The 16,804-nt window shown below is 39.8% G+C and overlaps 1 protein-coding gene across 1 annotated transcript in view; it reads right to left on the reverse strand.

Annotated features, from left to right (window-relative positions):
- Window positions 1-461: 461 nt before the first annotated feature.
- Window positions 462-16,804, reverse strand: part of ATAD2B (ATPase family, AAA domain containing 2B) — a 119,422-nt gene continuing 103,079 nt past the window's right edge. Inside the window, exons 25-28 of the mRNA XM_006025400.3 lie at window positions 14,881-15,585; window positions 9,321-9,448; window positions 6,824-6,952; window positions 462-3,917 (exon numbers count right to left, since the gene is read on the reverse strand). Coding sequence (XP_006025462.2) covers window positions 3,876-3,917; window positions 6,824-6,952; window positions 9,321-9,448; window positions 14,881-15,585 — 1,004 coding nt within the window. The 3' untranslated portion in view covers window positions 462-3,875. The remainder of the gene's footprint in view (window positions 3,918-6,823; window positions 6,953-9,320; window positions 9,449-14,880; window positions 15,586-16,804) is intronic.

The following is a 16,804-nucleotide window of genomic DNA, read 5'->3' on the forward strand; positions in this document are numbered from 1 at the left end:
ATGCAACCATCTAACTCATTCATTCATCTAACAGACAAGTTTGACATCCCCGGACTAAAGCAATCCAAAGCCATGAAAATAATTTAGATAAAGACATACTTATTCCACACAACAGGAAAACTACAGTCTTACTTTGATGCTGATAAAACTGCAAGCGCCACTGGTCATTTTCCTCCAGTTTAACACAGAACACTTCCTAAAGCAGAGAGACTTTTTTCATCGGGTTATTTCATTATTAACGCAATGCAACTTTCACATCTTTAGCTGAAATTAGAAGTAGATGTTTTGCTTTAATGGACAAACACTAAAAGCAAAGATACCAACTAAAGCACCAAGCCGTGAGATCCAAGAGTTATAATGTGTCTACTGCAACATCAGTGAGGTCCATTTCTAAAAAGGCTGGAATTAGCTAAGAGATGATCATTTCATGTAAATGCAACAACATCTTACTGGTAGTAAAACCATGTTTTTCTTGTCATCTTTATTCAAGTATTTCACAGCAGTTATATTACAAATTACAGTAAAATGTTCAAAAATTTCCAGAAGTTCAAAAAAAAATTAAATAACTTACTTCAAACTAATGTAAAAGGAAGTCAAAATGCAAAATATCAATTTAAACACAATTCTGAATAAAACTATAGAATCCAAAATATACCATAGTTGATGAAGGAAGTCTACTCAATCCACAAAGTAGACGCACATGAATAAAACCAAACAATAGGATTCCCCGATGTCTAAATAACCCAATGTACAAGATATAAAAGATGCAAGTACAAGCCCAAATTCAAGCTTATGTTGTGATTACAAAAAAAATAAAATAAAATAATAACTATCAGCTGCAGGACCTGCCATTCAAGCTACTGAAGGAAAAGCCAGCACTGACCCACCAACTTAATCAAAAAATGGGAAGACAAGATATTACAAAAAACAGTAATCCTATAAATACATTGTTGGCATATGAAAAAAAAATCAAGTAACAATACATAGGACACCAAACAAAAAATAATCACAGGTGAAATTCAAGCTTGCAAATACAATTAACTCCACAGCCATCTACTTCACCCAAGAACAGTTCTACTATCTCCAACACCTCTGCCCCACAGAGAAGCTTACTTCGGTCTGGCTGAGCCATACTTTATTGACCTGACAACAAGGCCTTGCACAGGAGTTTATTTGCAATTTTCACAACAGGAAACAAGGAACAGAGGTCAATTTGTACAAATTCTTGCCAATACTAGATGGCAAAAAAAATTAAGAATCATACAAGAGTAAACAAGTTTAGACCACATGGATAGATTAACAGCTGCTTTAACTCTATAACCATCAGACATCTGTAAAGGAAAAAAAAACACCTGATGAAGTGTGGTTATTTTGGGCCAGAAAAAGTGAGTATATAGTTTTACCCAAGTTGTCCACTAAAATATACTTAAATTGGCTAATTCTTTCCAAAAGACCTCAACTGTTAAAGTGGCAGCTCCTTGATTAGTAAAGGTGCCTCTTTCAGTTTTCAAATCAATATTACTGACTAAAGGTTGTTTTTTCCAAAAAGAACCTGACCTTTTAGAACCATTTTAATGCTAGGCATGAGCTTAAATTTGCTTGTCGCACTCACTGATGACTAAAATCTCAATGGTTTAAATTCAAACAAACTTTGCAACCTGTTAAAAATGTATGCAGTTTTATCTTTCACAAGTGCTGCTGCTACTTGAACAAAAATTTTTTTATGCAAGTGAAACTGGAATAAATATTTTAAAAAAATGCTGCAGCAAGAACCTGAGACTTGCAAAAAACCCTTTTATCAGAAGCTTGCTACAAAAAATCTGCTACATTTTATTTAATCAAATCTTTACGTTTGTAACAATTTTCATCAAAATACAAAATGCTTTTAATGCACCAGAGAGCAAAATATTTTAAACAGGTATGATGGTAATAAATACTAAAGAAAACATGAAAAAAATCCCCATAATCAAAATCTGAGATCAAAGAACCTCTTGTTTAAAATGTGTTTTCTATTATTTTTAATCGCACTTTCCCACCTAAAAAATACAGTGTCTCTACACGGGTTGCATTTAGAGTAGTGTAACTAGATGCATACTAAGACTTGTTTTTTCCCCTATTACATGTTAAGAAACCAAGTGGCATTTAGGGGGAGAAAAAGGTCAAGTTAGAATTATGATGCTTAAACATAAAATATAAAGAAGCACTTTGGATTACTGCAGTAGCCCAAGTTTGTTTTTCTGCAGTGGCATACTACTAATAGCCATAGACGTGGAGACAAGTACCTTAGCTTCAGCATGTAAACGGTAGCAGAGTGATTACAGTCCTCCGTAAACACTGTTGGTAACTAAAATACAAAAAGCTGAGGTAGCTCAGTATCTCTGCAGTAGTCCAAGACTGTTTTCTCTAATTAAAAACAAATCACATTGTGTTGCATATTTTGGAAAGACATTCCTGCAGCTACATATAACAGTTATAATGAATGGTAAAACATAGTAACACCAGACAGCCTTTCTACAACATTTTCCACTAACTTGCCTGATAGAAATCATCCCGGGGAATATTTTAACATTGAGCTTGTGATAAAGACTTTTTACTGCAACATATTTTGCCTCTTGAAACTGCCTAGATGGTCTCGCCCCGATTTCCAGAAAGAAAAGGTTCTGAACTACACAATTCAGATCCAGAGAACTGCAGTCGGCACAGACCAATTCAGAGGTTCATCTTTCACCTTTTCCCCCAACATTAATACTGCTATACATGGACTGAGTTGTGGGAGCCTAGTTAGGTTGTCCTTAAAGTGAACAAGGACTCCAGATTTTCTGAGTAACCACCTCTCCCTTTTACATCCATTCAGCAAGTCCAAGCTTTAATTAACACGGAATTGAGAAAGAGACCTGCCAGAATTAAACTTCTTTTATTTCTAAGAAAATGGACAACAAATAAATAGAGCGATGGGGAAAAAAAAAAAAAGTAAGAGAACAGCCCCCTTCAAACAGTATTTTCTGCTCTTCATTTTATCAACACAGGAAATTTCCACTGTGTAATTTGCTTCAAAAACAAATACACTGATGGAATAAAAGAATTTCACCATTTTGGTAAAATATGTGGCTTTTTTAGTGTGTCTTAGTTTAGTTCTGTAGAGTAAGACAGGCATGTTAGAACCATAATACTAGTTGCCATTCAATGACAAGGGAATACATTTCATCCATTTGGAGCTTTTCTCTCTGAAGACAGCTTTCTAACTGTCATCCACTATAATCCCAACCATCCGAATAGCCTTATCTTTCTCAATTGACTAAAAAGGCACATTAAAGGCAGTTCTAGAGAGCCTCATCTTCAAATTAATGTACATCCAGTTACTCAAGCTATCTACCACAATGCATCATTGCCATCGTTAAAACAGGTTTCTGTCCATTACCCCAGAGAACAAGAGAAAAATCTGACAAGAAAAAAAAACTGGAAAAAAAATGTTGCCTGTTTTAAAAAGTTCATCATTGTTTTATCTGCTCTATCCAGTTTTCTTGTTTTTGTTTGTCTCCTCCACTGTTTGAAGTTTCCCAAAAGACAATGCATGTAGAGAGAACAAGAGCAGAAATGAGAACAGTTTCTGTAGCACCAAAAATCTCCAAGATGTGGTGTTGTATTCTTTATTTATACCGATACAACTATATGAAGTTCCGTTTGGTTCTTGTAGGCTGGTTGGTTTCAGGTACCTGAGACAATAGCACCAAATTCAACAGAAAGAGAGAAAAGGGAGAGAGAGAGCACTTAAGACTAAGGCTCTGCACGTACTTGGTGCAAATGGAAATTGAATGGCTCAGAGGACTGCTCTCCCTGGAGCAGTTTGAGAGAGGATAAACCCACCCATCTTGAGTTCACAGGAATGTTTCAAACACATGAACTGTTCTTTCCATCTCCTGAAAGAGACACAAGATGTTAAATTATACACAGATAAGGAGAAATGAAGGTAGTTACTGTTACACAATCCTATCTACAGTGCTTTTTCTTTTTGGAGCCTGAACAAAATTTTTATTAGAAAACAGACAAGTGTGTCTGTTGCCATTTGCTGGCAAGATGAAATAAACAGGTGCTTAAGTAAAAACTCTCAAATGAGTTATGTGAAGATCCAGGTCATATCTGCAACTGATGCATCCCATTGGTATCAGAAAGGGATGCAGTCAAAGCATCTCACTATGGATCAAGAAGCAGCTGGACTCTGGGCTCACACCAATGCACAACACCTGCTTAAAGTCATTTAGGCTGGAGAGTCAAGAGAGGCCAGATATTAGGCAAGATCTCTCCCTTAGGTATAACTGGCCACACAAACTGGTATTCCATAGTCACCCTAGCCCAGGGGTGGGCAATTATTTCAGCTGGATGGCCACTTAATGAGTTTTGGTGACCTGTTGAGGGCCACATCCATCTCTTTCTCCCTCCATCTCCCCTTCCCTCCATTCCTCCCCACAGAACCTGGCTGGAGCTGTAGTTCACAAATGGCATCAGCAGTGGACCCAGACAGGGACATCTGCTGCAGCGAGCGAGCAATGGCATCAGTTGTGGAAGCAGTCAGCAGGATCCAGAGCCCAACACACAACCTCCAGCAGCGTCCGAAGCTGAAGCTGAAACTGACCTGAAGTGGCAGAAGCGCCTTCCTGTGTCCAGAGCTGATGCCATCAGCAGATTCCAGGTCAGGGCTCCAGGCAGGAGCTTTGGCTGCACTGGGAGGGCAATGCTGTGAACTGTGGGCACCACTAGCAGGTTTTGTGTTGGGGCTCCTACACCTGCTGGCAGCATCCACAGCTGATGCCCACTAGCTACAGTGGAAGCTGTAGCCCAGGGCCACAGCTGATGCCACTGCATCAAAAGCTAATGCTTCTGGGTGGAAGCAGCCCCGCCCAGAATGGTGGAAACAGCTCCACCTGCCTGCCTGGCACCACATGGAGGCTGGAACTGGACCCACTGGCCACCCACAGGCCAGATCCAATGAGGTGGTGGCTACCCACTGGGAGGCCGGAGCAAATCTGTTGGTGGTCTGTATTTTGCCCATCCCTGCCCTAGCCCAATGTACCACCTAGACTCAGAATGGACCTTTGACATGCATTAAAAGGTTGGGGCAAATTTAATCACAAAATATTTTTAAAGCTAGTCTTTTACTGTGCTCCACTTGTAAGGATATTCTTCAGTCATAGAAAATTAGGGTTCAAAGGGACCTTAGGAGATCATCTAGTTCAGCAGTTGCCAACCTCAGGAGATCATTTAGTCCAGTGGTCAATTGTGGAGCCTCTCACAGTGGATCTCAGTTTGTCAGAGGCTCCACAACAGGAAGCGGCAGGATGCACGTGGCTGGGCTGAGCCAAGCCATGACCCCTGCCACCTGGGCGGCGGCACAGATCCTCGGGTACCCTTTACTTACAAAAAATGATCTTCACCATAAAAAGGTTGGAGAACACTGATCTAGTCCAACCTCCAGCTCAAAGCAGGACCATCCCCATCTAAATCATCCCAGACAAGGCTTCGTCTAGCCAGGTCTTTAAAACCTCCAAGGATGGAGATTCTACCACCTCTGAGTAACCTGTTCCAGTGCTTCACTACCCTCCTAGTGAGAAAGTTTTTCCTAATATCCAACCTAAAGCTCCTTTGCTGCAACTTGAGACCACTGCTCCTTGTTCTGTCATCTGTCACCACTGAGAACAGTTCAGCTCTATCCTGAATCGTCCTTCAGGTAGTTAAAGTCTACTACCAAATCCCTCCCTCAATCGTCCCTTCTGCAGACTAAATAAACCTAGGTCCCTCAGCCTCTTCTCAGAAGTAATGTCCCCCAGCTCCTGAACCATTTTCACTGCCCTCCTCTGAATTCTCTCCAATTTGTCTACAACCTTTCTATAGTGGGGGACCCAAAACTGGACACAGTACTGCAAACGTGGCCAATTCTCTTGATCTGCTGGCAATGCTCCTACTAATGCAGCCCAGTATTCTGTTAGCCTTCTTGGCAACAAAGGCACAATGCTGATTCATATGTATCTTATTGTCCACTGTAACCCCCAAGTCCTTTTCTGCAGAGCTACTGCTTAGAGAGTCAGTCCCCATGTTGTAACAGTGCATGGGATTGTTCTGTCCTAAGTGCAGGACTTTGCACTTGTCTTTGTTGAACCTCATGAGATTTCTTTTGGTCCACTCCAATTTATCTAGGTCACTGAATCCTAGCCCAGTGTACCTCCTAAACCCCCCAGCTTGATGTCATCCACAAACTTGCTGAGGGTGCAATCCATCCCATCTTCCGGATCTTAATGAAGATATTGAACAAAACTGACCCCAGGACCAACCCTGACAGAAGGGAAAATAAAGTAAGAGACCTTCACAATAGTTAGGAAAGAGCCAAAGTAACTACTTGAAAGCTCCTGCCTCTCAGCCACATTCTCAGTTCACTAGCACACGTTTTCTCACTGTTAGCTCTTTGTCCTCTCTCTTCTACACTCATAAGGAGTTTAGTCGTTACCAGCCTTAAAATATGAATCTTATGGCTTCTGTCATTTGTATCCTTTAAATGCTAACTCAGAGAATGCAATAAGAAGAGTAGAAAGATACCCATGGTTGGGTTTGTTCTTTTGCAGAAAAGAGAGAGGAGCAAAGGGTCATCTCAGAAACTAATGACCCCAGTGATTTTTTATATCATTCCTGTTCTAGGGTTCTTTTTATTGTTAGTAAATACAGTTCTCAAAGAGGGCTTCAGATGTGTACTAGTTACTAGTTAGCCATTGCGAAACACTTTAATAAGTGTTTAGTAAAACTCAGGTGAGAAGTTAGAGGAGCCATAGTGCTTTACCTCTACAAGTTGTGATTTGTCATAATCCTTACGATGCCGGTAGATGCATTGACTAAGCAGCGAGTACAACCTCTCGAGTTGGTCAACAGTAAGGTTGTCACTTTTCTTAACCAACAGATCAAGTAGATTCTGTTGAAATAAAAAAAAATACATATACATGTAAATTAAGGAATCAAGATTAACGTGTAATCGATCTTGAAATCCATTTGAGATTTTATTAGTTTATCACTGTTCAGGAATAAAACAGAAGAAGTGTGCTGGAAAGATATTTTACTTTACAAACAAAGATGTGATTTAGCATGCAAGTAATATCATTGGTGTAATCAGTCATCAAACCAAAGAACTGTAAATAGGTGTTCCACACATACATTTATTTCAGTATATAAATTGTATATCATTGATAAAATAATGAATGCATGTTCTTACCAGGAAGACGCTACCTATACACATCTACAAAGTTGTTCATTTTTTTCCTTCAAAGTGATGCCTACCTAAATATGAAAAGCTTTACCCAAGTGGTGTGCTGAGGTCTCTGCTATCACGCTGACTATCATTTTTTTCTATTCTCCCATCTGTGTCCTTTTGTAAACTAAGTTCAGGGGATAAGGAGCATCTTTTCATTCCAAGCCTGTACAACAGTTAGCACAACTTGGTCCATGACTAAAACCCCTGGCAGATGTTACACATAAGACGTGATTAACCAGTTAATTGAGTCTTAAATAGTAACCTGGCCACATGTTCAGATAATTAATGGCATGACAAAATGTGCAACAAGCTAATCCACAAAATTAATCCACAAATCATGTAAGAATTTTGTGGTTGTTTCCATCGCGTCTTAAACTAAACATGTGGCAGAGTCCCTGCCATGCAGCCTGATGCTAGCTGACCAGCATGCATGCAGCCTGATGCTGGCTGACCAGCTACAAAGCCCTTGGGATTTCCGGTTTGGTGGACTGACCAAATGGGGAGTCCTGGGGTGCCTAAATTAAGACACCGGTAAATGACCAAATTAAGACGTATGCGTGTGCTGGGTTTGTGAAAACAAAAGAATTATGCTGACAGAAGAGAACGTGGACAGTATGATGAACACAGGGAAACCAATCAACAGTACCTGGAAATGAAAAGTCATTAGGAGAGAGAGAATACAAAAGGAAGGACTTCCAAAGCAGCAGCAGGGACAGCAGCAAGGCCACAATGGGCGGATGGCACACCACCGAGCTGTCTCACCCACCCCATCAGAGGGGGAGGTCAAGGGCCGATGCCCACCAAGACTGATGACATCCGACATTCAAGCAAAGAACCAAAGAATGGCATACATGTCCTGGCCAGGTGTACCATCTGGCATTCATGGACTGACCAGGTGGACCTCTGTGAAACCCTGGAACTAGTAGATAAGTAGGATCGGGGAGGGGGGTTATTTTGTTTGCTTTGCCTACATTACACACTGATAGCAGATAAGAGTATCAATAAAATTTGCCTATTATTGAACAGTCTCGTCATGGTCAGTCCGAGGGCTTGGGTTCACCCAGAACAAGGTATCAGAACCAAGTCGTGAATCCAGTGCCAACAATGACCAAGACCTAGTTGCAAGGGCAGAGTACACTTCAGTACCACTGCTCAGCCAAAAATGATAATTGTAAACCCTCTCATCTGCTGCCAAGCTGGTATCAGCTTTTGGCTACTTGGTTTTTTGGTTGCACCTGTGTAAGGGTAAAAATTATAGCTCTGATGCTGAAAAGTATGCTCTGCCCCTCCTCTATTGCCAAGAGAGAAGCAGAACACACAGCAGCCAATAAAGAGTTCCCATGCTTTCATCCCAGTTTAGAAATCAGCTTTTCCACTTAAGACGCACACCCCAATTTTGGAGGGGAAATTTTGGAGGTTGATTATATGAAGGAAAGTCAATTTCAAGGATTCCTTTCAGTTTTAATAGTCAGTAATGTTTCCAACAAGGTCCCTGGCACTCCTTTACAAAATTCTATATTCATTGCAAGACTACCTGCTTTCTCAGGTACTCTGGAGGGGCAAATTCTGTGTTCCCTCACAGTTTCCCACTAATTAAAATACAACTCTGTACTCTGGGGTTAGGCCAGAGCTACAACCAGGAAAGCAGTAATTCTCATCAGTTTGTGTTTGAATCCTACAGGTTTCTTTTACTGAGCATTTGTATAAAGGTTATGGAAGGCAAAGTATACCCTTCATTCACTTGGCATTTAACAGAACCAGAGCACTTGTCACACCCCTAATGATACATATTAGTAGCTGCACAAACAGCAATAGAAATAGTGGATGTTATTAAATTATTAAAAAATGACCAATATCAATAAGAGTTTAACAATACTATTAACTTGTATTTATTTAAATAAAAATTGCTGACAAAAGGCTCCTTAAAAAATAATGCTAACAAATATAATTTCCACAGTCAAGTTTCTGCATTGGATGTGGCATTCTGAAAAGCAGTAGGATGGGTAAATAATGTAGTTCTCAATCTCATTACCTTTAATCTGCCGTGGTCAACAATTACTGGGGGTGCAGGATCCAATGGTTCCTCTGGAACCTGCTCCAGACTTGCAGATTTTGGCTGCTCCAGAGTGACTTTTCTAGACTTCTTACCTTTGGATGCACCTGCAGTTTGGACAAAAAAATACCACCATATCAAAGACAGATGGCAGAAAATTATGTTACCATTAGACAAGAAAAATCTCTATACCTTCAAATAAGATGAAGCAAAGTCACGCAACAAACACCTCATAGCATTTTCTATTATTCAAGCGCCGTGTTGTCTAGGCATTCAAATTCAGAAGTGTGTTTGTATTACTACTGGTAGACCCAGAAAGCATGGATTCATCAGCATCAGTTATGTGGCTTATCAACACCTAGAAACTTCCTTATGGTCACTTTAAAGCAGAAGGATCCATTACAGACGTGCAGTCCGAAGAGTCTAACTGGCCAGTAAAACCTGTAGCTAGCCCATAACTTCTGGTTGCACTACAGTATATCAAAAGACTTAATCTTGACTTTAAAAACTTAAACTGATAGATAATTCACCATATTCCGAAGTGTAATTCCAGTATTTAATTGAAAAAGGACTTTCCCGTCTCCAAGGTGATTTTGCCAAACCCCAGGCAATCGAGTTTCCAGCTGCTGTAACTGCCATAGGTCTAATTCCACTATTTTTTGTTCACCACTTCTACCTCCAATACATTTTACACCTTTTAGATCCTATGATATAGCGTCCTTCTTCCATGTAGGAGGACTGGATGACAGTACTGTCTTTAGAGCCAACAACACTTTCTTAAGGGCCTCCAGAGGGATTAATGTTTGTGTGACTAATTTCTTTATTCTAGCAAAATTTTGAACCCCAGAATTAAAAAAAAAAAAAGGTTAAAGCCAGAAGAGATTTAATATGCCCAATTCCCAAACATGAGCAATGCTTCTTTTGTGGAAGTAGTAGTGAGTGATTTTTCAAAATTACTGTCTAGGTTCTCAGGTGCATCTTTACCAAAAACAGCTGGAAAAATTGTTTATAAACTGTTGATTCATTTTAATTTAATTAAACTGTAGTTTAATTTAAAATGTTTTAACTCATACCTGTTAAGTACTCATACTACATAGATTAACACTGATTCAGGATCTTTAACTGCTAGTGTCACTGGACAGTTCAACTCCATTTGACAAGATCAAACTGACAAAGAGAATTACTTTGGCAGAACTGACTCCGACATGGCTTGGTTCTATTTCTCATGCCACTCAGCAACGGGCTCACTGGATCAGTTCAGTTCGTTATTCATTTCCCTGGGAGGTGGTGTCCCTGTTAAAAGATCTTAGATCCTCTTGTCTTTCATTTTTACTTGGTTCCATTTTAAACAAGTGTTAAGAGGATTCACTGCTGGGTAGATGGCACACTGATATGGCAACTACTGACTTATTCAGGCTGCATGTCCAACTCAGGCAAATTCATTATGTGAAAGAAAGCAATGGATTTGTTAATTTTATTAAATGATAAACAAATAAAGCATTGTCATTAATAAGCTCAAACTAACAAATGAGCAATACCCTGGGCTTTGCAATTTCTATCAGCAATGCTATTGCGACAGCAACATTAAATATTAAGGTCCAGATAGTCTATCACCAGATGTAATTTCTTATCTTTGGGTTCATTGTTGCCTCTTTGATTGGCTATGTAAGAAATAATGCTAGGGTCCCCACTGCTTGAAACAACAGCCTAATAGCTGCTTGTGTCCTAGGTGGGTTCAATTCTATAATGATAGTTTCCTGTTTGCTGGCAACCATCACTTATTACAGGAGAATGCTATTCATCCACAACAAAGCAGCATATATCTTTACTGATAAAAGTCAAAACACCCTGAGCTTGAAAAGTTCAGTGAACTTCTCCGTCAGTATTAACGTGTTTTTAACTTTTAAACTTCTGAGGCAGGATTCCAGACTGAATACTCCTTATGTGTTCCATTGTCCCCTTGTAGCCCGAGATGACCAATCAACCCACTTACTCCTATCAGAGATTTCTGGTGGACAGAGCAAGATTTCATAACTACACACCAAACGTATAGTACACGTTCCTAAAATCCCCAGCTGATACCAGAATTGAACAGTACTTTAAAGAAACCTTTGCTGCAGCTTTTAACCATTCTAAATTACCTGTGTTCATACAACTGTATTACACCGTATTTCAAGACTTTTAAGAGTGCCTACTTTGAGGATGCATTCTGTCTTCACCCCCTGAAGAAATGCCCAAGCACCCCCAGCAAATGTCCGAAGGCGATTTATAGAAGGGAGGCCCGTATGAGAACATACAGGATGAGGAACCTCTCAAGTTCATACCAAAGTGCAAATCCCTTAGTTTAATTTAGCATTTCTTTTCCCTAAAGTTCCCCAAAAGCCCCTACATTCAGGGCACTCAAGGTACTACAATTCCTGGAACCAGAGACAAGGGATAAAATTCTCTTCTCCCTCCAGGGCCTTATGCGTAGGGTGACCACACATTCTGGTTTGGCCAGGACTGTCCCGGATTTTCAAGACTGTCCCCAGATGGTTGGGGATAATTAAAATGAGTCCTGGGTGTGGGGCACAGTCTAGTGGAAAGGCAGAGCAGCATGGCGAGCCAGGCAGCTCCACCTCCCCACCAGACTGCGCCCACATCCTGCCTGCCTCTATCTGCAGCAGCATCGTTGATGGGAAAGGGGGGAAGCTGGGGAGGAGGGAAGTGCCCCAGTTTTCTTTATGGACACTCTACTTATGTGCCACTTCCACGGTTCTCCAAAGCTTTTAGCAAGCTCTAGGAACAAGGAGCAATTTAGTTCCGAAGTCACACTACTGTTAACTCAGCTCTGTGCCTCATTTCAAGTTTCCTCCTTCACTTGGCTCTTTCACAACCTGGAAGAGAACTGTACCCACATTCCTGAACAGGATCCATCCTAGGAGAGAGGACAGGAACAACAAAGTGAAAATGCCAACTGCAATCCCCTCCTGCTGGGTGATTAGAGTATCACCCCCACTGCTGCAATGAGCAGCAGACAAATGAGCATTCATCTGTCTCCTCTTCCTTTCCTTTGTGCAAGCACAGATGCAATTCTCTATAGTGACATTTTTTCACTGGGAAATTTCAAACGACTAGTCCAGGAATAGGAAAATATGGAACTGTGTCAGTCCTCACTTAAGCCATGGAAATAATTTACTTAAAAAAAAAAAACAAAAAAAAAAAAAACACACACTACACAAAATGCTTTGGGATGGTCAAACCAAAGAGTATCAGCTGTAGAGGAACATGTCCCACTACAGCTGACTGGGCTATGTGCTCCCTTTGCTAGGTGATTCCCTGCCTCCCTCACTGCCCCATACCTTCTTGCCAGGATTTGCGCTGACCCATCCCTCTGGGTGAAGCACAGGTCGGCACAGGTACTGGTAAGGAGGTGTGGGACACTGTGGCACAAAGGCAAGGAAAGGTGACATCTGTTTCCACCCTTTGGGTACCAAGTTCATTTTTTAAACTGATGATCGTGAAGATCCCACCACAGTGTTCATCTTCAAGGTCATCGTTATGTAGCTTCCTAAAGGTTTATTTATATCCATAAAAATGCACGGCTCAAAGATATACATTGACCTGCTGAGTTTTAACATTAAAAATTACTATGGGGAAGTAAAGATGTAAAGTCACCAAAAAGCAGAGGGTTTTTTGTTGTTCTTGTTATTATATTTTATACATTAAAGCTGTTGCCCAAAAATACTGTTCCTCTTTCTACAATCTCCAAGATTGATTCTCTCTCCTTCTCATTTCAAGAATTTAAACTACTTTTCTTCTGGCAATCCTGACTGTCAGCGAGGCAGCCTTCAGTCTATCCAGAATTCAAATTGTAAAATTATTTCTTTCTCTAGCACTCAAACCACACTACTACCCCTTCTCCACTTCAATCCCGTCATTGACTGCTGCTCATCTTCCTGCTTAAGTTGAAGATTTTGTTCCTCACCTACAGGTCCTACAAAATCCATTTCTGATGACACCTCTTCTATTTCTCATGCACCACGCATCTAGAGAACACTCTTCATCTCTTATTTCTTATCACTCATTTATACACATTCTTCCTTGGTACCTATCCTTAAAAAACAAACAGCCTCATAATTCAAACCCTCAGCAACACTCACTTTGTTTACAAACAGTAACACTGATCTTTGATATTAAAAAACTTATTTGTGTATATATTTATTAAAACATTATAAGCAATCATGCATACAGCTTTTATATCTCTTCCCTCAAGAAACTTTGCCCCCAAAGAAAACTGCCCCTCCTTTTCCTTTTATTCATCGGTGTCCTTCCCTTTCCCTTGTCATGCTCAAAAAAAAAAAAAAAAAAGAGACATGTCATGGCATGGCAGCCTGTGGAAAATGCTTAAATCAGGAACCTGTGCTTGCAAAGTACTATGAACACCTCACTTATGGCTAGGTAGAGACATGCTAAAAGCCCGGGGCGGAACTGATTTAAAGTTACAGTTTTCTGTAAGAGGTATAGTTTAGATAAGTAACAATCAGAACACATTCGTCCTTTGGTATGTGGCAGGGTGTAAACCTTAGACCAGGTTCAGCTATTTTTAAACCAGTCTATGCATGCCGAACTTCTGTTCTGTTACAGGTATAAACCTGTTTTCTGTGCCAGGTTTCCAATCACTTATACTGGTAAAAGCGTAATGTCAGTACCTGGCCTATGAGAGGAAGAATTGCTTTTATTCTCAATTCATAAAAACAAGGACTCCTGATAACCTGATTTTATCAGAACCCTACAGATTTGTAATAAGATTATAGTCTATTTCACTAGATTCAAACCCAGTGATAGCTGTCCTGTAAATGCTTGGATAAGGAGGCACATGGAGCCACACCATAGTAAACCCTGTCTCAGTGATAGTTTAGAAATACTCCAATTATCCACAGTATAATATTACCTCAGGATCTGCAATATTCCCCAGAAAGCTTACTGATGTATACAGAATACTGTCAATAAAGAGATAAACTTATTTATCTAAGATGGTTGTTCTCAACTTTTTTTTATATTCAAGGCATGCCTCAGAAAATGCCAGCCAGCACTTAGCTTGCATTTTTTTACTACAGAAAAAGTAATACAGCAACTCTTCTGTTGCAAAGAAACTGGAAAGACACAACAGGTTTTTGACACTATGGATTTAGGAATTTCTGGTTTATTTCATGAATCATGTTTGCACACCTAAGCCAACCTTGCGAGACCCTGTGGCACCTCTGAAAGGATCTCAAGGTACTTCAGGGTGCCATGGCACCATGGTTGAGAATTACTAATCCAAGGCAACATTTATGTAAGGCAAGGTTGTCCACCATATTACCAAAATGCTATTTCATCAGCATTACATGTTAAATGCATAACTGCCATGTTGTAAGAGCAAATGTTCAAAATGCACAGGCTGTGCTTCACAGTAGTATCACTACCTATTCCAAAAAGACCCAAAAGATGCCTAGCTACATTTACTCTGAAAATAAAGTTAGCACTTAAACTCGAACAATTAACATGTATGCCATACCTTCTTTATCTGGTTCAGCATCTTTAGTCTCAATGTCTGTGTTCTGTAACATCTTCTCATTATTGCTGGATTGTGGTACCTCAATGTTAGACACTCTCACCATATCAGCTCCCTGATTTTCACTGGAAGCTTCTTTTTTCTCCTTTGGCTGATCTTCGGATGTAGCTTTTTGCTTGTTACTACATACATCATTGTCAACACAGGGTAAAACTACATCAACTGTTTCCACTTTCCCATTGTGACATGTTGGAGCAGGTGTCCCTTTTAAGCTGTGTAGAGATGCTTCTCCATTTATGCACTCCCCTTTAGATGGAGACTCATTCCTCAAATCCTTTTCGGCATTCCCCGTAATGTTGTCAGGTACCAACAGGGATTCATTTGAGCTCTCTTCTTCTGTGGATGCAAAGTTGTTTTCTTTTCCTACAGTCCCGTTGTTAAGCCTCTGCTCTGCATCTATATCCATGATATCACAAGAGGACTCATCATTTGTCATCGACAGGTCTCCCGTTTCCTCTCCATTTTCCTCAATGCAGTCTGTACTGATCTCTAGTTCCCCATTCTCCAGCAGCTTGCAGTCCTCCCCATGATTTTCATCATCAGCAAACTTTGCATCATCATCATCTTTCTTCAAATTGTTGACTTTTCTTTTCTTGATAATTCCTTTGCCCCATTGAGAACGCCGCCTTGACTTTCTTCTTATTCGAACTGAATTAAACAGAGGGGGAAAACACGTCACTTTTAGTCCCAGTAACCCTTTAACATTTATAAGTCATGTATTAAGATGAAGGAATGAACATTAACATACATGTCTACTCCCTTCTAAATGAAGCCATTCATTTTCAAAAAAAATCACTGAGCACCAATTCACCTGGAAATCAATGGTAAAATTCCCTGTTTTCAACAGGAGCACTTAGGACAATAGTGAGGGTTTTCAAACGTCCCATCAATAACGGCTATTTTAAATAAAGCAATTATTCATAGATTATTTTCCATAAATTAATCTATAAGACACCTTGTCACTTTATTCTTTTTTCCTTCATGTTTCTCATGAAAACCCACTAAAAGAAATCAGCCAAATAAAGTCATACAGAAGAATTCAGGGATGACCAATTTTATTTTCCTCTTTTAAACTTTCAGATGATTTAGAACCATTAAATGAACCAATATAATTATGAGAAGCTTGGTGCGGTTTCATTTTAAAAAAGAATGGAAGGATTAATCTAAGTCTAAACTACATAAACACACAAATAGCCATGTTAGGTTTGAAAACCCGAGTCCCAACACTAGCTCTGCTGCAGATCAGCCGTATTCATCTCAAGTCATTATCATTTTGCAGTACTCTAGTTGTCGTGCAGTTTCCTCTATTTTGAAAAATCTGGCTGTACTAGGGGATTTCTCAGGCTTTGGTGTTTGTAACATCTGACAAAACTGAGGAAGCCAGGTACTATCAACATACCTACTCACCTCTATGAGTTGAGGGAAATAAGTGTTTGTAAAATTGTTTTGAAGATATAAGTACTAGTGCAAGGTGTTGTGAATTCTCTCTCAGGAACTCCAAGAAGTATAATAATTAAATGTAATACTGAGAATTTCTTCCCTGTACCATACTTCCTCTGGTAATTTTACTACTACACTGAGAACAATAAGCCATTAACCTTTAAGTTTTAAAAGTCACCTTGAAAATCACAATTCCATCTGAAAAGTGCATGGTTATTATTGTTGCAAGCAATCCTAAAGATTATAGAAACTGAAAAATGAGAAAGGTTTCTTTTCCCCCAGCCTTTTGTACATTTGATGCACTTTCTCCACAGCCAGTTTCACTGTTTATTGATGATCAGCTTCATTCCTTTCATGCATAACTTGGCAAGACTTCTTATACATACTTCAATAGTGTCTTTGAGAAGGTTTTCGCCAGTAATAAAAC

The sequence above is a fragment of the Alligator sinensis genome, unplaced genomic scaffold, assembly GCF_000455745.1.
Source record: "Alligator sinensis unplaced genomic scaffold, ASM45574v1 scaffold780_1, whole genome shotgun sequence".
Taxonomy (NCBI): Eukaryota; Metazoa; Chordata; order Crocodylia; family Alligatoridae; genus Alligator; species Alligator sinensis.